The sequence below is a fragment of the Pavona decussata genome, unplaced genomic scaffold, assembly GCF_977016875.1.
Source record: "Pavona decussata unplaced genomic scaffold, jaPavDecu1.1 SCAFFOLD_139, whole genome shotgun sequence".
Taxonomy (NCBI): Eukaryota; Metazoa; Cnidaria; class Anthozoa; order Scleractinia; family Agariciidae; genus Pavona; species Pavona decussata.
The window spans coordinates 355,001-377,232 of record NW_028145552.1 but is presented as its reverse complement, the minus strand read 5'-3'; the positions used below and the strand labels follow the sequence as shown (position 1 = coordinate 377,232).

The 22,232-nt window shown below is 37.8% G+C and overlaps 4 protein-coding genes across 4 annotated transcripts in view; all 4 read left to right on the top strand.

The window, feature by feature from the left end:
- The first annotated feature begins 2,053 nt into the window (after nucleotides 1–2,053).
- On the top strand, nucleotides 2,054–8,379 carry LOC146467061 (androgen-induced gene 1 protein-like). The gene is made up of 6 exons (XM_085126388.1): nucleotides 2,054–2,209; nucleotides 3,758–3,889; nucleotides 4,732–4,833; nucleotides 6,069–6,184; nucleotides 7,035–7,189; nucleotides 8,119–8,379. The coding sequence occupies exons 1-6, from the start codon at nucleotides 2,072–2,074 to the stop codon at nucleotides 8,193–8,195; spliced, it is 720 nt and encodes a 239-aa protein (XP_084982514.1). The 5' UTR covers nucleotides 2,054–2,071; the 3' UTR covers nucleotides 8,196–8,379.
- A 205-nt stretch (nucleotides 8,380–8,584) lies between these two features.
- LOC146467060 (uncharacterized) lies at nucleotides 8,585–13,378 on the top strand. Its single transcript, XM_085126386.1, has one exon. The coding sequence runs from the start codon at nucleotides 11,863–11,865 to the stop codon at nucleotides 13,069–13,071; it is 1,209 nt and encodes a 402-aa protein (XP_084982512.1). The 5' UTR covers nucleotides 8,585–11,862; the 3' UTR covers nucleotides 13,072–13,378.
- On the top strand, nucleotides 13,378–18,248 carry LOC146467059 (two pore potassium channel protein sup-9-like). Its single transcript, XM_085126387.1, has 3 exons — nucleotides 13,378–15,006; nucleotides 15,987–16,331; nucleotides 16,911–18,248. Exons 1-3 carry the CDS (start codon nucleotides 14,688–14,690, stop codon nucleotides 17,306–17,308), a joined length of 1,062 nt encoding a protein of 353 aa, XP_084982513.1. The 5' UTR covers nucleotides 13,378–14,687; the 3' UTR covers nucleotides 17,309–18,248.
- A 2,102-nt stretch (nucleotides 18,249–20,350) lies between these two features.
- Nucleotides 20,351–22,232, top strand: part of LOC146467058 (uncharacterized) — a 10,523-nt gene continuing 8,641 nt past the window's right edge. Inside the window, exons 1-2 of the mRNA XM_085126400.1 lie at nucleotides 20,351–20,858; nucleotides 21,739–22,067. Coding sequence (XP_084982526.1) covers nucleotides 20,610–20,858; nucleotides 21,739–22,067 — 578 coding nt within the window. The 5' untranslated portion in view covers nucleotides 20,351–20,609. The remainder of the gene's footprint in view (nucleotides 20,859–21,738; nucleotides 22,068–22,232) is intronic.

Here is a 22,232-nt window from a genome sequence, read left to right as displayed (position 1 = left end):
CTCATTGCATAAAAAATCTACATCGTTTAAAGAAATATAAAAATAATTAATATTTAAGCACTCTCACTTTTGAAGACTTTTTTGTGTGAGCCAATCTCTCTCAAAAGCTACATCCCGTCCAAACACGTGTTTATAGCTGTTAGCGACTTCATTTGAAACCTGACACTTCAGGTTCAATTTTCCCCACCCCACCCAGGCAAGGTCAAATTACAAAATATTAACGGCAGACTGATCCCAACGGCGGAGGTGACGAGCTTGATAGAACAAACAGCAAAAGCTAGAATAACTGAAATATATTTGTTTTTTTAAAAAAAAACAAATTTTTTGTCTGATATTTCGGTTTGCAATACAAACCTTCCTCGGGGGCTGAACGAAAAAGAAAAGTGAGAAACATTAAAGGATCGTTACAAAGAAGATTTAAAATATAAAATACATGACAATGATTGGTTGTTTAGGACTAAGTTACAAGTGTGAGACATGTCATTGGCGTGTTGCTTTTCTTTTTCGTTCAGCCCCCGAGGAAGGTTTGTATTGCAAACCGAAATATCAGGCAAAAAATTTGTTTTTTTTAAAAAAAACAAATATATTTCAGTTATTCTAGCTTTTGTTGTTTGTTCTATCAAGCTCGTCACCTCCGCCGTTGGGATCAGTCTGCCGTTAATATTTTGTATTTGAGATAATTTGCTGATCCAGGTCTACAAGTGATCCGGCACCACTCATTGGTTTGTCGCTGTGGAATTGCAGATTTTATTGTATTCAAGGTCAAATTCCCCACCCCCGGGAAGGGCTTACCGGTCAAATTCCCCACCCCCGGGCACAGAAAATAGTCAAATGCCCGGGGTTTGCCCGGGGGGGGGGATGTTGAAGTTTCGATTTGATCGGCGCATAACCAGTAGAAAATTTAATGGTCACCATTTCTCGGCCATGGCATAATGGCTCATATACCATAGCCGCTAAGCCAATCAAATCTGTCGAATTGCATTATACAATGATTCAGTTTTTAATAATTTATGCTAATTAAAAATTAAACCCAAGTGACTTGCATGTGCGCCGGACTTTGGTAAACAAACATGGCGCCGTCGATCAGGGCTGCAGCGGACCATAGCGTTAATTTTTATGTTTTCGTAGCAGCTGTTTTTGTTTTTATTGTTTACCAACTTTGGCAAACAGTATCCTCAGAATCTTGTATCCATATTTTAATAAAAGAGGATGATTATGTTAGCATTCCTACTCTCATCTCTGTGAGTTTTCAAAACTGAAAGTTACAAAATGATCGTAATTAAATCAATCTATTTAGAGTATAGCAATTTACATTTTTTTTTAATCCTTGTAAATTAGTCTTCTTACTACCTGCCTAGATTAGTATAGCTCTAGCTACTTGCGGGTTAGTCAGGGGCACCCAAGGGATCGTTTCGGTAAATTATCTGTTCGGAAGGCCCTATTAATCCCCTACAATTTTCTAAAACTAATTTTCGCCTCGAACTTTCGCGATATGGGAAATTTAAGGCCTGGTGTTTTCGGATTGATAAAAATGTCGTTTCGAATACCGAAAAAAGGTCAGCTAAGATTTTCGGAAAGGAAATAAGACCTAAGGTTTTCGGGAAATGGACAAAAATGCCCTAGTAATTTCGAAAAGACTCAAGCTCCCCTAGAATGACCGAACAGATAAAAAATATTATAGCGCAGCTTTAAATGAATCTACAGAGCTTTAAAGGCACTCCAGATAGCCTAAAATAGCGTTTCAAAGGATCTGAGAGGGAACTCCCATTGGGTGCCCCTGGTTAGTGTTGTCTTTGAATTTTACGTTAAACATTGTTGAATAAACTTGAAACCTGAACTTGAACTTGGTGGTTATGGTGGAAGATTTAAATGTTTAGCATTTCTAAACGCGGCAAGTTTTAAGCTAATCTGGCTTAATTTCCAGTGTCAACCAGCTTATAATTTAAATTATTTAGCTTAAGCGTGGAATTATGAGTGAATATCAGCCACCCACTAAATACGACGATGAGCCTTCAGTAATATCAGCTGGAGGTCTGGACCCGACCAACGTGAAGTTGTGAAACTTTCAAACATGGCGGCTTTTCGGGGTTTATTCCACCTAGGATGTGGGTTTTACTATATTTATGGAACGTATCATTATTTCCAAGTTGTAACAGAACATTCAAAGGGTTATGGAGGGCGTTTCAAGTTTCTGACGGTTTTAAATTTGGTAAGACTAAAGAGCTGAGGCAATTTTAACCTTAAATCTAGGCTCAGACTTGATACAGTATTTTTTAAAGGCTTACCGTTCTTAGATTAGAATACCGGTACTGTAGAGTGTTGCTTTGATTAATACCCTGACCTACAAGTCTATTCAATAATTTTAATTTTAATTCGGCCACCAACAATTGTGATCGATTTTTAAAGGGAGCGAGATCTTGACCGCTGCAAAATTTCGACAATAAATTAAATTGTATTGTGCAATCCTCAAGGGGTCAATAATGCTTACTTTCCGGAATTCATGGGATTGTTTGATTTCCAGCCCATATATTTCAATTCAATTCAATTCATTTTTATTTTTTCACTTACACCAAAACAAATTACAACAACCTTTAAAGGCTATATATATCCAAAGGAAGCAGAGCTTTTCACATGGACCCCAGAAAAATTCATTATTCCTCCCAAATTGTGTCAGCCTTGTAATTGTTGGGTTAGGGGGAAGTCAAAATGGGTAAGTTTACAATTATAATGGTTTGTCCTTGTAATGCACCCATCAATGGTTTGCCTCAGGATGGGAAAGGTGTGGGAGGGGGGGGGGGGGGGGAGTGGGGGGCAGTCTACCCATGGGAATGTGACTTCATGAAGTTGACTACCCAGATAGGGATTTTGACAATAGGCCATTTTACAGTTGTGTGCGTCGTGACCTGGCCTTGCGTTGGAAGCGAGGCTGGGGGTGACCTTGTTTTGATACAGACCTCACTGCTTTTCATATGTAAATGCACTCTAGTTAGCATAAGAACAGCATGATCGACATATGAAAAGCAGTGAGGTCTGTATCAAAACAAGGTCACCCCCAGCCTCGCTTCCAATGCAAGGCCGGGTCACTTAGTACACAACTGTAAAATGGCCCATTTCCACAACTGTTCCCTAACTTCTGCAATTATTTGTGAGTGCCTGAGTTCGTTGATTTGACTCTTAATGGAGACCATTTTGACTAATCCTCCAATTGTCTGCCCTGGGTCTCCAAGAATGATTGATGTCATGCATCGTACTAATTTTTCATAGTCTTGAGATCAAAGAAATCAAAAGGGATGGTGGGTTACCACAAGAATTCTATTTACACAAAATTTCCATTTGACCATCGTCAGTTTTTGATCTTACTACCAATTGAGATTGCAAGTTTGGAACTGAAAGTTACAGGCTGACTAGGTTCTTCTCCCAAATGAAAAAAAAAGCCTTCCATTTAATTTGTAGAGCATTTCTGCAATTTCCAGAACTGATGAAAATTTTGCCTTAATGGCAAGTCTGGCAGATCTCACTAAGGTTCATAGTTCCAGTTTTTAAAGCTGTTCCCTACATCTTGTAAGTCTGATTTTGACGTAGAGCTGTGAGTATTAATTCCTGAACTGAGTTTGTGCAAGGCTAATGATACCTTGAGGGGGTGGGGATGGGGGCTTGTTTGAGGATTTACTTTTGGTTGTGGATGGAAACACCAGATTAGATTTGACTGAACTATCTGTGAATTGCAATTTTTGGTTTTCTTTTTTTTTTTTTTCAGCTTCTGCAGTTGATATTCTTTATAATTGCACCGATGGCTGATTTGCTAACTCTGTTGAAAGGGCGAGAAGACAACTGGCTGGTCAAACTGCGAGATGTAATGTTTGCATCATTAGCATTTCCTTTAAGTGTGGTAAGAAAATTATCATAAAGAAATATTTTCAATTAAATAAGTACAGGTTGGTGTACAGAACCTCTTAGAATAATAAACTGCAATCCCATGTACTAAGCATTCATTGTTCTTGTTGTTTCCAAAAGTTCTGATCTTTTTAGACTGCCAGACTTAAAAATATCTGCTGCACCAAATTAAAACTGCTGTACAAATTGATTCAAATGCTGGTCTTTAACCAACTTAACTAACCAATAATATTGGGTTTGGCAAATCAGTGGCATGACTCAACGTCTGGATCAGGCCTGATTTTGCTTTGTAAGGATAACATGTTTTGTCGCAATTTCATTGCAATAAGTGCTGAAACTTAAAGGGGAAGTATCATGAGGTTTTTTACCTCTTGTCAAAAATGGTGAAATAAGACCTTCACTAGCTTTGCAACAAAATAATTCTAGAACAATGAGAGGAGAGAAATCAACTCAATTCCTGACAGGAACAACTCGTACTCTGTTCTAGCGCATTTTGGAAACAAAAATACGAAAAACTTGAAGTTCATTAGCCTAATATTTTTCAAGTTTCAATATTCTATTCCGACCTATTCTGTTTCTAGCCAGAGGCACTAATCGACAGTCTTATTGCACTGGGGGATAATTTATAACAAAACTAGACAATTATTTTTTTGTTTCTGTGGTCAGACAAACATTTTTGGGTTTTGAAATGACATCAAATTTTCGCGATACTTCCCCTTTAATTTTCTGCCCACATCGCTTTCTAGGAATTTACCCTGCTTTGGCCAAACTAAATATTACTTAAGTAGTCTGTTTTCATATTATCATAATTATTATCATCTTTTAAATCCTTTTCAGTTTGTAGCAACTTCATTTTGGGGAATTTACATGATGGATAGGGAACTCATTTTCCCAAAAGCATTGGATAAGATTTTTCCATCATGGTTGAATCACCTCTTGGTATGTAATAATTATTACATGAATGCCTTCAATTAACTATTGCATGTCACTATTATGCAGCAGTGTAAACATCTATATGCTGATGAAGCAAAAAGGTGCTATAGGACGCTATAGCATAACCTAAAGACCATTGGGAAATTTCTCCAGTGAAAAAAATTGAAATTGCTTGATAGATAAAATCAACAAAAACCTAATAAATTTGGTAGAAAAGTCCTAGTACTAGTAGCATGTGAAAATGCTAAAATAATAATAATCCTGATCCCTAATTAAAATAGTTGTTGCATCATTTCTGACTAGGGATCGGCTGTTTATGGCGTAAAAGTTCTCAGATCATCACTATTATTACTACTGTTATTATTATTATTATTATTATTGTTATTATTGTTATTATTATTATTATTATTTCTTTTTTATTGAACAACTTTTCAGTGTACAATTTGTTCTGAAACCTGCTGCGGAGTGTCTAGGCAACAGTTCCTGGACTGGGAAAAAAAAGGAAAAAAAAAGAAAAGAAAATGTGTGTTTCATTGTCTTAAACTGTAGAATTTTTTGGTGATTTCGCAGTTCTGTGGTATAATCCACTTCTGACAGTTGGTTAGTACTTTTATAGTGACATCTTTCTCGTGGGCTAGATCAGAGAGTTCTTTCTTTAGGGTGATGTTGAAATCTCCCAGGAAGTTGAACACTATGTTTAACATTGGTTTGCTTGATCTCACACTTGAGATTAAGAGTTTTCGGAGACCCAGTATTAGATCTAGGTATTATTATTATTATTATTATTATTATTATTATTATTGTAAGAGAGCATTTTGAAATGCATTATCAATAATGAAAAGAAGCGAGAATTAAATCCAACGTTTTGAAGCCAATTTCATACAACCTTGAAAATGAAGTCATGATTGTTTTGAAATGCCATATTTTCTCACTTATGTTCATTAATTATTATTATTATTATTATTATTATTATTAGTATTTAATTACTAAGTTTACATAATTTTGAAGCCGAGGAATAGACATGCAAGAAATAATTAACCACTTCTTGAACAACAACATTTACATAGCAAGCAAATGTTATGTAAGTCTTAAGTTGTGTTGTTGTTTCATTTTTTAATTGATCCATATTGAGACCAATTATATTTATTACTTAGTGATTATGCTAGCTTTACTATTCAGAGGTGACTGTTCATCTTGCAAACCATTTTACAATGATGTCATTGCTTTAAATTATTTTTCAGCATACGTGGTGTGCCGTTATTATCATTGTAGAAGGTGCATTTATTCGACACAAATATCCGAGGAATAGGACAGGCTTGGGTCTGTTAATTTCCTTTGGTGTGGCCTATCTTCTATGGTAAGTATGCATCTGACTTTTTTTTTTCTGTATAGTGTTACAATTGAAGGTTTTGGTCAGTGAAAATGCAGACTGTGCAGAATGTCCAGACTGAGTAACTTTTAAACCTTAAGTTAGTTGATTTTTTTCTCATTCCATATAATGTTTTTACTGGTCATATAGAGTTACAGTTACTGTATTAATGCAGACAACAGTCGCCTCGTGGACACCATGCTATACAGATGCCTCGATAATAATAGAGTACAGATGTTCAACTGAAATAAATTCTCACTATTTTACGGACTCTCGCTAATAAGGACACTAACTTGCGGTCCCAAGGGTGTCCGCAATAAAGCCAACATTGCCTCTTGACCCTTTCACTAAGCAGCCATAACAACAACAACAACAACAACAACAACCTTTATTTGTACTCCTGCCTTATGTGAAGTTCATTGCAAAAATATTTGTTTCCTCATCCAAGGCTGTGACTATAGAAAATTATGAGGATCATGAGGAACTTTCTCATGCAACCTAATTTAGTAATCATCATATTCATCATATTGGAAATTTGCTACCTGAAGCAACAATCTGAAGATTGGATTGTTGAAGTAAGTTATACTACGGTATTCTTAGTTTTATGTTGTAACATCAAGGGTTTAAGATAGTGTGGCATATAAAATAATGTTGTTTTGTTGCCAAATATGTAATACTGTATGTTTGTTTTGCTCTTATGACCAAACAAAAACATGGGTCAATACATTGGTAAATATGGATCAAAGCATTTATTTAGTCACTGATATGTGATGGGGTTACCTTGAATAGATAAGGGCATTCAGTCTCTCTCTTTGTAATGTGTACACTTTCTACTCAGGATAACATGGATTGCCTATGTAACAGATTTCTGGGTGTATCCGTTCCTTCGTGTGATGCCTAATTCTGGTCGAGTAGCATTCTTTGTTATGGCTGCCTGTGTTCTTTTGTTCTTCTATTTCTTGGGCAAGTGGAAGACAAGGTTTATTTGGGGAGGTAGGTTTTAGATTTATTCAACAACTTAGTTTAATGTGGAGGGGTTTACAAAGGTACTGCAGACATAAGATTCACGAAAAGTGCAGCAACTGGGTACTGCCAGGTGAAATGACATATTATGTTTAAGAAGCAGTTGCCTGCTAAATTTTGATCGAGACAAGAAACAAAAACAATTTTTCATAGTAATTTTACAATACACTTTAAAAGGCAAATAAATGATTTTTTGGTCAGTAATTAAAACTGGTCTTGGACACTCTGACTGCATCTGCTGAGTCGTACATTATGTTTTGATCTGTGATTTTTTGTAGTTTTTATTTTTTAATGTTTTAAACAATGATGTTTCTTTCAAATTGAAACTGAAATCCATCTCTGTTTTTGTGATTTCATTTAAGGTTTAAATTGGGGGAAAAACACTTGGGCAGCAAGGGGCTAAGGAAGGAAACAGAACGAGGAGTATTTAATAACATAACTGTCAAACACGAGGAAGAGCGTTTCCTCCAATTTCCAAACAAGGAGAAGTGGGTTGAAAAAACGAGTTGCTGCCAGGTTCTTTAACCAATTTTGAGATGTTTGGAAATAGGATGAAATACTCCTCGGAGGGTGTGATACAGCTTCTCAAACAATTAATAATTCTTGGAGAAAATCAAAGAAAAAGTTCACATTTGCTGCCTCCTTCATGGTAGTGATTTCTTTCGTTTTGCTCTAATGAATTGTTAATGAGTTTGAGAATGGTATTTGAAATGGAATACTCAATTTTGGTGTCTAGATAAACAAATAAACTAAATGAATTGAATCATGTATCTTATGGCATGATATTGTATTGTATTGTATTGTATTGTATGGACAGATAATTATTGCATGTAATTACGAAGATTCTTAGCTGGTAATGTGTCTAGTTATTTAGCAGACTTTAATCGTTGTTATTGCAGGTGAAAAGCAAGAAAACAAAACCACAAATGGGAAACCAAAAGATGGAGTTAAAAAGAAAGTGAAAAAAGCGGAGTAGAATACCTTCTTGAGCGGCGTTGTGGATTTTGTTTTGTTTTATTCATTGTTTTATTTCTTTTGGTTTGGAGTTGGCAACAAACTTTGTTATTTACTTTAAAGAAACTGCTTGTAATTTTGGTGACAATCATACTTTATGTTGAATACTCCCTGTGAAAGTGCAATTTAAATTATTTTAATTTTTTTTAATTTTCTTTTTTTTTTTTATAAACGGTCTCAATAAACTCCATAGCAACAAAAATCCGTAAATCAATGTTAATTTTGGTGAGATTTTCAAATTTGGGCAGAAAACAAATCTGAACTTGAAAACTCACCTTATAAGGTCTATTTTTACGCGAATTATGAATATTCGTGTTCGAATGATTTTTTTTTCTCGAAAATTTGGGTTAATTGCCTCCTTAACTGGTGAAGGACCTGGCCCCAGTTGTTCAAAGGCCGGATAACTTTATCCAGTGGATAAGTCACTATCCGACAGTTTCAATCTGTGCAAAGATTTCAGTATTTCCTCGTGCACAAGCAAATATGCACACTCTAACCACTGCTTAGTTGGGGAGTGTACGAAAACCTTGGACAACATTTAACGTGAAGTATATTTTAGACGCTGAAGAGTGCCTTATCCAGCGGATAAAGTTATCCGGCCTTTGAACAACTGGGGCCTGGATGACAAACATTAATTTATCCGAGTAGTTACATAATTATAAAAGGAGCTTAACTCATCATGCGTTTGACACCATCGCTAAACAAAGACTTAAATGGTAGCAGTCCTGAGCATCGCCATTGTGTTGTGTGATGTGTGTTTTACTGCTAATTAACACCCTCTTTGTACGGGATTGAAAATGCTAGGCTTATGGGATGACAAAGTATTACCCTCATCATACTGCTAGGGCTAACCACTTAACGTGGCCATAGCGCTTTGATTTAGTGGCTATAGCTTACCAAAGCACAGTTGTGCAGGGTTCTGGCTTAATGTGGTAAGCTTCGTTGTATAAAAGGGACTTAACACTAAACGCATCAAGCGTTTGACACTATCGCTAAACAAAGTGTTAAAAGCTATCAGAGAACTAAGCCGTTTCTCCTGAGTATCGCCATTGTGTTGTGTGTCATACACTTGTGTGTCTTACTGCTTGTGTGTTTTACTGCTAATTAACACCCTCTTTCTACGTTACTTTAATAGTGTGATGACGGTATAGAATAACTTCATAAATTGCCGTTCAAGTTTGAATTGTGTTGTCTATATTATAGAATCACCAATTTTGATGGATACAAATTAATGTTAGATAATAGGCAAAATTATGCGACTACTCGATTAATCTTTAACATGCACGTCCTGAAATTGTCGGCGGGTAATGGTAAGTAAAATTCTGGCAAGACACTCTTGAAAGATTGAGAGATTTAGAATTACCTTCACGTCAAACGGCAAACGGGAGATTCGCGTTTTTGTTTTATTCAAAAAATGAGTACGTAAATGAGAATAGTGCAAATGGCCACGTGGTCATCTCTGCCGTTTTGCGTAAACGTACTCTCCCTAAGTGTCTGTATTAAGCCTTACGGTTTACGGCAAAAGCGGACGACAGGAAGCCACAGGAACCTGATTTTCGCTTCATTTTTCGCGTTTACTGTATACCATTTTCAGTTTCTACTCCAATCAACACTGTGCGTTCTAGCTTTCAGGGTGTCTCCTAGATTTAAGCTTCAAGACGGTGGAGCAAGCCAAGGGTCATAGCGTAGCTCACGAGACAAACGAGGCCAGTCTTGGTTCTTTTATTCTTGTATTACCCCCACCCAGAAAACGAAAACAACTGCTGTTGGTTGGAAACTAATTCCCAAATAGCAATTTTGATTACGTCCTGAAAGCTTCGCCCTTATAAGGCAAGCAAATTTGAGGAAAAGGGGCCATACAATAGCAAGAAGAGTCGTGCAAGCCTTCCACCGTTTTTTAACTATAGTTGAATGTTCCTTCATCACACACTGGCCTGGTGCGAGGGTAAATATTGTTGACTTGCATGAAAGAAATAAAAAAGATTCCATATTGCTCTAGAACTAGACCAATATTTTTCGGAAGATATATTCATGGCCCTCGCTCCATGAAGAAGTGTTAAAATTCCAGAACTTCTAAATTTCAACATTTTGTGGGGGAGCTTGTCCCCAGTCCCCCTTAGAGGTTCGCGCGTTCGGTACTTTCAACACTCGCCTCTTCTTAATTAAAGTCTGGCTGCGTCCCTGAAGTTGGAGATGCTTCTGTTCGCCATGAAACGCAGGAAGCGAAATCTCTCTCTTTAAGAAGTTTAGCACTGTGTTCCACGCCCAATGGCGTAATTCGTTACGGGCACTCGTTTATACGATCCAGATTTAGAATGAAAGACGGTACACATAGCATATCTACTAATAGATCATTGGAATAGATGTGATGGGATATTTTAAGCCTGGTGAATAAATGAGATAATACATCATTCTAATTTATCATTCATTAGGCAAGTCACGCAGTGATCGACCCGAAAATGATTGACCGAAAAGGCCAGGACCAACCCAACAGTTTGTTTCCCTTGGTATAATTAAACTATTTCAAGTAAGCTTTACGTAATGCGATTGTCAAAAATAGAAATTTATTTGCAATCTAAGCTTAGCGTAAGTGTAGTTATAAGTAACGCCTCAAGTCCCACAAATTCAAATCGTACTTTTTATTAAAGCAGTCCAAATATACTGCTCGTCTAAGAATTGCCTCTTGTTGTTTATTTGGACCGTTGCAAAAACCGTGGTCATCTTTTTCTATTGAACTGATCACGGAGGAAGAGAGGACTCGGAGAAAAGCTCGAACTCGCGAGAGCGCCGAACGCGTGGATTCTCACTCGCGAGGGCGTTTGAGGCTCGCGTCTAGCCCCCAGTCTACAGTTTATTGAGCACTTCGATTGATGTTAATTTTGAAGCCATTTATCCTGTTTACTTTTTCGCTGTGATCTATCAAACTTTATTCGTGCCAGGTCTTATGGCAGGCCAGTCAGTTATCGACCACAGTCTATCATTCAGGGGTCTTCAATTCCTGGTCAAATTAAACAAATATTTTAAATTTGGTAAGGAACTGTTAATTCTGTCAAAAATGCGTTGACCCATTTTCCCATTGTTAATACCGTTCATCTAAGCAACCTTAGATGTGTTTCACGCAGAACAAATAATCTTATAATCTTTGTAATATCTTAATGAAAGACTCCGTACGTAGATGATTACAGAAGCTGTAGATCTCTTTAAGACCACTGGAGCCCTCTGTGGTATTACTTTCAAAATATTTGATTGGCAAAGATCTAATCGGCTAAGAAACTTAAGATTTAGTCTGTTTCGCTCCTAATTCCGCGTAATGAACTCTACAAAAATCTCGTCAAAAGCTACGAGCGTGGCGAGCGTTATTCAACGAAGCGTGCATTGCGCCTGATATGGCCGGCGGGCAGGCCAATTGTTTGGCAACGCATGTAATTGAACTGAATTTGAATTTCTTTTGGGATGATTACAATATAATATTCTATTGTTGTTGCGCGATGAAACAGCTGGCAAGGCACGAGTCAAAAGTGGTTAGGATTTCTAGGAAAAGGGGTTAAACTGATCTTAGCACGCGTGAAAAGTTACAGAACGGAGAATTTGAACTGAGGAGTTTTTTTTTCTGATATTTAAACAACTTCATGCTCGCGATATGCATATGCTCTGCCATTGTGACTGGTATATTGTCCCTCCTCGCTATGGTGGCAAATGGAGTTCTACTTTACGTCATGTACAAGGACCCACTGAACTGTTTTCGTAAGCCCATCACAGTTTTGATCGCCGCGTTAGCGGTCAACGACTTTTTAACAGGCTCGATCACCGGCACCTTTAATATTGTCAGTGAAATTTATTGCATTCCGGATGGCATGCGAAACGTACCGGAGGCTGGGTTCTTTGCGACTTTCATTGGTCTTTTCGCGCTTAATAACGGTACACTGCTCGTTATGGGTCTGTCTGGAGAGCGGTTAATCGCCGTCGCATTTCCGTTTTACTACCGTGCGACGGCGAGCAGTCGAAAAACGCTGACATGTGTGGTTTGCATCGTGGCATATTCCTTCATTTTTTGTTTGCTTCAATTGAGCAGTATTCCGATGGGAATTTATTACACTTTACAGCTTCATCTGAATTTGACTTTTCCGTTGGTGTCCGTGTTGATTTTTAACTTCCTTCTGCTCCACCTCTTGCGTAGATACAGACGCCGCGCGTGTTCTATGAGCTCGGACGCGAGTGACAGCTCTTTTGCCGCCGCTATGGAGCGCAGATTTGACATTGATAAACAGTTCGCATTTACTGCTATTCTTATAGTTCTCTTTCTTGTTTTGTCTCATGCGCCATTTTACCTAATGACTCTAATTGAAGTGCACTGTTCCCATTGTGTACAAGGCGACTGGTTCATGATCTTCCGACGAATTTCTCTTTCCTTTCGCTTTATAAACTCCGCCTGTGATCCCTTCATTTATACATTCCGCATCCGTCAATGTCGTCGATCTTTAAAAGTTCTGTTTTTAAAGCGACAAAAGTCCGTGGAAGTTTCTCCGAGGAGTTCGCAGGTTGGAAATCCGTCGCGTCACGAGGTCGTTCTGCGAAGGTTATCCCGGATGTGTCCAAGTACTGGTGAATTCGTTGAGGAGTTTAGAGAAGATAACTTTCCTGATGAAGTTGGTTTGGGGATTGATAACCTGGCTCATGAAGACCTTGATGATCAACTTGATTTGTGCCACACAAAGACTATGGAAAAAAAACATGAAGAAACAGCAAAGGACAAAGGCTCGCCTGATGTTTCTGGACTGGGAGTTCATAAGGATCACGAAGGTGTCGAAGATAAACTTGTGTATGACACTAAACTGTAACACTTTTCAAACCTCCATTCTGTTATTAAAACCAATTACTATTACTATTATTATTATTATTATTATTATTATTATTATTATTATTATTATTATTATTATTATTATCTTATTTTATAGCCAATACTGAGAGCTTGTACCGTTTTGAAATATATATGTTCAGTTTCAGTATTAGGCCTAGCCAATCGGATGCAACATGTTGATGTAATATCGTCCAACATTGTTGAATCCAACATGCTACACTCGTTTGGCCACCATGCTGCACGATGTTGCATTTTTGCCTGATTTTTGAATAAACCTGAACTTGAACTTGGTCCGACGGCGAGGTCGACTGGTCTCACGCCATTTTTCGCGGCATGGCGCGGGTTTGGTTTTCTAAGAATTCCGGGTAGATTTTGATCCCAGACCCTTGAGTCCAATTGTTGCGTCAAATATGTCGCATTCGTTTGTCACCTCGCTCGTTCAACACTGTGCAACGTCATCCAGGCCAACAGTGTTTCATGATGTTACACTCGTTTGTCCAGGCCTTTTGGAAGGATACTAAATAATTTCGTTTATACATGTACAATATTATAAGATTAAAAGCAAAACTTAAACTGAATAATATTCAGATTCTGGTTAACATACATTGCAGCTTGAGAGCCCAACGGGAAATAGAAATTAATTTACTTTGGAAAAGCTCCCAGGGAGTTGCATCGCATGTGATTTTGAGGCAGGTTATCCTGACTTGCCAGTTGTGTAGTTTTTAAGATCAGTCCAGATTGTACCACGGATAAAAGATATATATAGGCCTTAATATCATTTATATAAAATATGTCTTGGAGTGATAATTATCTTGATACTCGTGAAGTTAAGTTTTAGAAGAACGATTGCTTACAATCTTACATACCTCATCGTACTTGCTGCCACACCTTTGGTCAGTTAAGTTCTGAATTTCCAACAACAAGCTACAATTTATTTTAGGTCTTTAGTAGAGAATTATTCGGTTCTAAAGGTTCACGAACTAGATGCGATTATTTCAATCGGCAGTCTTGTGTTCTTAGCTTGTAATTTACATGTGTTCATTGTTTGTAATCTAGGCAGACAATTGCCTTTAATTATGAGTTGTAATACCCTTGATTGAACAGCCAGTTGTAACTATTTTATCATATAGACTCGTTTTGGCGAAGATTATTTATTAACCAAAGGAATCCTTTCCTTCAAGAACTGAATGTTTTTCATTTTTTTCCGGCTTGGGTGAATTTTTCCAATGAGAACGCTAGTGTATTAATTGGCCTGTAATAAGAGCCGATAGCTTACTTCTAGGAACCACTCAGAGCGCAGTGCTGCTCATTCGTATGAGCAGTAAGTTAAAAACAACTTTTTTTTTTTATTTTTCTTTCTTAATCGACTTTGAATAAAAATTCAAATTCTTTTAGTCTCAACCCGCGATTATGTTCACGCAGGTACCAGGTAAAATCGGTGCCTTATTGTGTGATCGGGAATCTGGCCACTGCACATGCGCGGCGTCATGTTCCATTCGTTGTCTTTACAATTAACTGAGCGATAAACCATTGTGAAATAATCTTCTTCTAACATCAGTCGAGGTAAGAGTTAATCAAAAAAGGAAATGGAGGCTTATGGCCCTCAACTTCACGTCGGATACTAAGCGCTTAATTTGTCTGGCGACTTTGCTTGGAATTTATCTGCTCTCCGGTGCTGTTGTCTTTCAAGTTCTTGAAAACGAGAATGATAAGTTGGAAATACAGCAGTTGAATTCCGTGAAAAAGTTCTTTTTAGAAAAGCATAACATGACACCCGAAGATTTTGATTTCTTGGTGGAGAAAGTTGAAGATGCTGTGAAGCACCGCTGTGGGGGAGATCCCGATCAATGGTGTACCTCAAGATGGACGTATTACGCTTCAGTGTATTTTACATGGAGTGTTGTGACAACTGTGGGTAAGGTCTAAGTTATATTCGCAATCAAAGTACGTCGTCCAAATACTTAACTCCGTCAAAAAATGTCCCCTCCTGTTGAGGAAACGTTTAAGAAAATTTGCCCAATCACAATATCTCGAAGAACAAAATCGCCTTCGGTTGGGAAACAAAGTGTAAAAAAAATCTCCCGGCTTGTTGTTAAAAAAATTGCGCTTATTTAATTTATTTTCGCAAGTCGTTTAACAGTTTCATAAAATAAACTTTCTCCTAAACCGGTCTCAAGTTGATTGATTCGATATCAACTTTGTCTGACCTTCTATACTGAAGTGTAACCACATTCTATATTCAAATTCAAGTTTCTGAATAGCGTTTTCCTTTTGTGTTGTTCATTTTGCTAAACAATATGGCGGTACATTTTGAGATTTGTATACGTAGATCGAGAGATCCTCAAGACTGAGTGACCCGATTCAAAAGAAAGCTTTAAGTTGAGCAGTGTCTTTCCTGTGGTGTTGGATGTTATGTCTATCAACGAGGGAATTTTCTCCCCTTATATCTTTAAACGAGGTTAAGCTGGAAACGACAGATACATGCAATAAACTTTCAGCCGTCAACTTTGGGCATACGAGACTTGACTCAGTTAACTCTTTCTCCCATAATCTGAATCCTGAATGACTGTCATACATTTCTTTTTAAAATTAGTTTACAGAATTTGGTGTTACATAAAAAAATATGACCTAGTTGATAAATTTTTCTTATCTTCATCTCATACATTGCCTGTTTTACAATGTAAGGGGAAATTACATATTAATCACTCATGGAAGTGAAAGGCTTAAACCGCCACGGATGAATTCCTTCACCTAATGAAAATGCCAGCCCATAGTAACCCTCATTGCGTTCTTTATTTTCTTTATTTTTTTTTTTGTTTTTCCCTCTTTCAATTTTTGTTGTTTTCATTACTGTAGGTTTTGTTAAGACCCACTCTTCCCTCATCTTCTTTGCAGGCTATGGTCATTTGGCTCCCAGTACAGTTGGCGGTCGCGTGTTCTGTATGGTTTTTGCCTTATTTGGAATACCTTTAAACCTCATGGTATTGCGTCACATTGGAGACCGAGTCAATCAAGTCATTGGTTATATTCACTATTTAATTGTAACAAAACTACTCAAGCGGGAATCTGAGATAGTCGCGACTAAGACTCTCATGTGGACCCTTCTGGTACTCATAGTGATGCTGTTTGTCGGAGCGTTTCTTTATTTGCAGGAAGAAGAGTGGAACTTTTTGGAAGGAGTCTATTTTTGTTTTATCACATTCTCGACCATCGGATTTGGGGACCTGGTGCCGAATGGGGGTAAGAAAGTGATGTAATCCTATTCTGTCATTACCTCATAGAAACCCGGCACAAACGTTTTCAGGGTGGAGGTGTCTGTGTGTGGGAGGGGAGGGGGGAGGGGATAGTAAGGAACCTCTTCATGTGCTTAAATTTTCAGAGGCATTAAAAATATTTAAACTGTCTCTTTATTTATAATTTTAAAACGCAGTTTTAAACTTGTGGGTCACTCGAGCGCATTGTGTCGGTTAGGAGTTGACGGACCTAGAATCTAGAGCCAATAACAGCAACAGCAACAACAACATTATCAACTTTATTACGTGCTTCTAACGGAAGCAGCATCAAATGTAATCACCAATGAAAGAATATAGTAACGGAGTAACGGTAATGGTTATGGTGACAATTTGTGGGCTATATTACGTCAATTTCCCTGGAAAATATAATCAAAAGCGAGGTACAACAAAAAAATCCTATATCATGTACATAAATTCTGAACATAATATAAGCTAGAAATCTATAAACTATAATTATCAATAGCACAACGTGTTCAGTTAGATAAGGGAAAAACAATCAAGTCATTGTTTTTGATTGCTTTTTCAGGCCAAGCTCCTTCTGATGCATTGGGTATAGTCATGGAACTTCTGAGAGCTTTTGTAGTGTTATTAGGAGTGTCCATGTTCTTCTCTATCATCACTTCTGTATTGACCGCTTCTGAAGAACTCAGAGTGAATTTCCCTTCTGGCAAATACATCGGCGCCTCAGACAAAGGTACAGCGGACTCACCGGAAGACATGCGCATAGAAGGTCAGGCCAAGGATGGAGACTTGGATGCAAGAATAAACTTGAAAGACATTGAAAATGGAGATTCTGATTCAGTTGTCAAGAAGATTAACAAATTCAACGTGTCAGAAAGAACTGCAGACACCATCAAAAAGAAAAGCGAGAAAGAGATAGTACAACACGGGAACATAAAAGAAACATCCGGTGTTTTTGATTGATTCGTAATGAAACGAAATTAAAATTACTTTAATGTTGGCAGAACTGAGCAACACTGACATTTGCTGCCTAAACATGAATTATCAAAAGCGAACAAACAAGAACGTCCACATTGGTTTCTATGAAGCTGAGTTAAAAGGAATGCACTACCTTATCTAGACGGGGTGGTATTTTTTATCTTTTGGGGTCGGGAGGGGAGGGGCAGGGGTGTATTCCGCTACACACACCACCTCCTCAATAGTCCAAAGATGTTCCTTCTGAGGTCTTTACCTTCAGGTAGTGACCTCACTTGACGCTGGAATTATGTCTTAATTTCCAAGCGGCGGCCTCCTCGGATCCGCCATCTTGGGTTTCGGACTTCCTCAAAATTAGGAAATCCACAAAACTTGAACAGTTGACAAGTAATCAAAATCAAAGACATTAAAATGAGCTACAAATCTGAAAATTATCGTAAGGAACCTTCACTTTTTGTTCATTTAAATATATTTTATTTCTGGAAATCCTCCCAGTCAAACTGTAGTTGTCAGAGTAACACCAATTCAATGAACATTAACCTTTCCCGCAAAATTGTTCTTAGAGAAATTTCTGAAAAATTCGCAAAGTTTAGTGTTGGCACTTGCTCACGTATAGATCAAAGTCCGTGCGGGCGAAATCTACCCCCTCTCCAGGTCTTCTTGATCAGGAAATACCTCATTTGCAATCGCAGCTTTCAAGACATTGATTTTCGGGTCTAGACAGCTTTCTTTTCAGGATTTTGTCGAAAGGAGTGTAATACATTTCCTAGCTTCTCTCTTGCATTTAGAGTGTATGAATGTTTCAAGAAGCTGTAACATGAATTAAAATGGAATCATTTTCCCCTTTAGTGATTTTCATAGTTATAAATCCAATTGTAAGTTTTGATTTCCAAATTTTGTATAAAATAAATTTCTAATTTTTGTGATACATTTGTCAAGTTTTGTTTTGTTTTCAAACGACTTGTATTGCTGATTCTTTGATGCGCGACCCTTTGAAATTGCTCCAAAGAAGAGAGTGTCTTTAATCAAGTACCTTGGGGGCATTTTCTGCTAGGAAGAGAATGAAGTATAATTTTTTTTATTCAAAATATGTACGTGCATCAACAAGTTATGATTTATGAAAATTAAAAGAAAACTATTATACAAACTTAATAAGTTACACAAACTGGCAATTCAACTGTAAGATAATAGATCATCATGATGTTTCATAAAATATATGAACTAAGAATTTTCCTTAGAAATGTCTCACGACTTTCCTGTCTTAGGTCAATTTTCAATGAGTTTCAAATCTTAGCAACCTTGTACGTATAAGAGTTATTAACCCACCTAAGATTAAACTTTAGCAAACTCAGATTAACCCCACTATCCCTCAAATGGTAATTTGACTCCTTAAAATTAAAGAAATTGCGAATATACCCTGGTTCATGGCAGCATAAGGACTTGTAAAGCAATATAAGTGACTGGCAAATTCTTCTGTGCTCCAATGTGTTCATCTTTACAGTCCGAACCGAAACACCGTAAAGCAAATTCACAAATATGTCTTAAAAATGCGAAAATTCAGCTGGCGTTTTCGGACAGCCAACAACAGCTTCTAAATTCGGGAAATAAGATTCCGTCCCCTGAATGTTTCCGCAATTTAAATTTTTCAGCTAAAGCATCCGATCTTATAAAACTGTACCAGCGTAATATACATTCATGCTTTTAAAATACTAAAAAAACTATCGACATACATGCACCTTTATTTAGTTATGCGAGAGTGATCCAGTCAGAGTCAAAACTGACCTTGTCAGTCAAAAACGAGCACTGGATTATCTGGGTAGAAAATGTTCCCAGAAATATAAGTATTATATATTATGCTTGGGTATCCCTGACACTATTTCCATGTTCAAGACACTGAGCCACAAAAAGACTCATATATAGTGAGCTAGGTCACTAGGTCGATACGTAAGCTCCCGACGTTATGGGACCTATTCCCGTCGGGAAAACAGCGTTTTTTTGTTGTTGGCCTCCCTCACTCACGGCATGTTGAATTCCACTACCGATAGTTAGTTTAATACACGCTTACCATTCACCATTCCTACAAACTATGTACTTTTAGGACGCATTTAGAAATTTTGGCCCTAATAATTCTGAAATGGCTCAAAATAACTTTGGCGGGTATCACTTAATCTCTGTAAGTTGTTGAAGACTTCTGTGCCACCTGCCACAATTTTACTGGTGAGCACAAACAAACAAACAAACAAACAAACAAACAAACAAATACTTCCGTAAATTTGAATACCGTTATGCTCTCTTTAATTCTTTGGCTCAAGAACTTGGCACTGTCGCCAATCGAGTTAGGAACGTAAAGATTGACATGACTGAGATTAGAGAGTTCGAGGCAACGTGCATAACGTTGTAAAATAAATATTAAATGCTTGCCAATAGTTTGGTCATTTTCATGCATCTCAATAGGATCCTTTCGAAAAATTAAAATTCAGCTTAAATACGAAGACTCAAACCTAGAGGACACAAACGACAGAATTGGCTTAACATGTTTATTCAGTTTACTTTGTTTGTGTCCAACAAATCTTATTATGAAGCTGAATATTAATTTATCGAAAGAAGCCATTCAACAAGAAAGACCTAGTCATCGTTTGTGTTTATTTATTTCGCGCGATCTCATTGGATGAAACACGTCACGTGGTACAAAATAGGACGACAGTTATCAACGACAGTAAAAACGGCAGCAAAAGAAAGTCAGATATTTAGGTCCACATGTACAATGAAATTGAGAAAACTACTGAAATTACATTTATTTAACGACAAAAACACCGTTCTTATTTAATGGGCAAATTTCACAGGAAGGTTCGCTTCTCAGCCATCTGTGTATTTATTGAATGATCTTCCATCGCCGTGCGCTATCTTCCGATAGACCACCCGTGTAGCGTGTAGAGATTTATTTGGTAATATCAGAAAATGAAAGAAAAAAAATCAAGTATCTTTTTTTAGATGTAAGAATTACACGGTTCAGAAAATTTTCGTAACTGTTTGTTCTCAAACACCTCCCTTGAATTGATATTTCGTCAGGACGGCAGATCACGTCACTTCACTTTAAAGGGAATTCGTGACTATGTGAATTAGCGATCTTCTCTAAAACGGAGATGCCGTGATTTGTTTTGTTGGTAGAGGCTTTTGCGTGCGAAAATGCAGTTTTGTTTATCAACAGCAAAATGAAACGAGCAATGACGAAAACTAACATTGTTAATGTCGAAAAGCAAAGTTAATCGGGTGCAGAAAATGTCTAGCAATGTTCGGTTGTTCGTTCGGCTCATACCTGCTATATTTGTTGTGGTTTTTGGTTTCCCGCGTTAACTTGACTGATGGGGCAATTTACTACAACAGGTTATTTGCCCGCGAGCAGGGCGGAACGGCTTACCAAAGAAATGCACCATATCCTGGATTCCGGCTTCGCACAAATCACTTTTGGCTTCCTCAAATAAAGTCCTTGACATCGTCTTATACCGGGGAAAACCAGAGATGGACACACAGTAAACGGGTAAGGTTTGGTATCACAAAGGTGTGATAATTTGTTTTGTAACGTTTACAGTCAACACAAGATGAAAGACCATTGTATTTGGCAACAGGTTGTAACACTTAGATTGGTTGTTAAGCGAAATAATCAATGGTTATAATAACAAAATCACTGAAGTTGTAGGAATCGTGACCAGTAGCGAAATTAACCAAGGCCCTTTAACTGCGGATAAATCGGATTTTTTTCGGCAAAAACATCTACTGCCAGTTCAGTTACGACTAAAAGATAAATATATTCTTGGTTGTTAAGTTTTACCTGAGTGAACGACATCACCACTTGAGAATTTACTCTTGCGAACTAATGAATGTAATGTTTCGAAATACTAACTTGCTGGTTATATTCCTGTTTTGTTTATCTGTAAAAAAAAGTTATGTCGGTTTAGAGCCGCATTTCACCGGTTAAGCGGGTTTATTCGCTGAGTTGAAAATCTGCCAATTGGTTGATGACCGAGTGATTTGACCTCTCTTCTCACCTCTCTTCCCTCTGGCACGCGGTTCCTAAAGGTAATTCGAACAGAATTTTTATTTTGCGTTTTGCTCTGCTTGTTTACAAAGTGAAAATCCATAGGCCGGAGGGAACAGACAGAACCTCGTTACATTATTCAGAAATTATTTGCACGAAAAAAGCAATCCTATTCCCCGAGGTTACAGCTGATATTGTGACGTTGTCCGACGAATAAAACAAATTAAAAGCGCGAGTTTCTTTTGCGCAGTAATTTTAGTAACATACTTAGGGAACGGATCAAGAGTCCTGTTGACGAAAAAGACGAGAGGGCAGGTATATCTTAATGGCTTATCCGATAGACAAATCCGCCCTTAAACCGTTTTTTAATCCTTAATTTTAGAGACAAAACATTTATGACGGGTCAGAGTATGACTGGGATGGCGACTTCACAACAATGGAACAAACTCCAACATGGCCTCCGGATTTCAACGCTTGGCCCCAGACCCCAACACAAGCACCTCTCCAGGTGGTTCCTAAGGTCCCCACACCACTACCTGCCCAGGTGCCCATCCAAGCACCTTACCAGGTACCTGCTATGGTAACAACTCAGACTGGACCCATATATAATCCGCCGAAAGTACTAACACAGGCAAGGCCGCAAGCTGGGTCCTCTTCAACGGTACAGACGCAAATATGGCGGACTCGATTCAAAGGGCGCCAAAATGCGAAGTAAGCACAATGAAAACGTAGATCAGCGGGGGAGGGTGGGGGAGGGGGGATCAAAAGGTCGTGTGGTTAGTGATCTGGCCTTTCAATGGTGAGAAGCTGGAGTTTACTCTGTTTTGATCCAAACCTCACTGCCTTACATATGGTATTATACCAACTAGTTTGCAT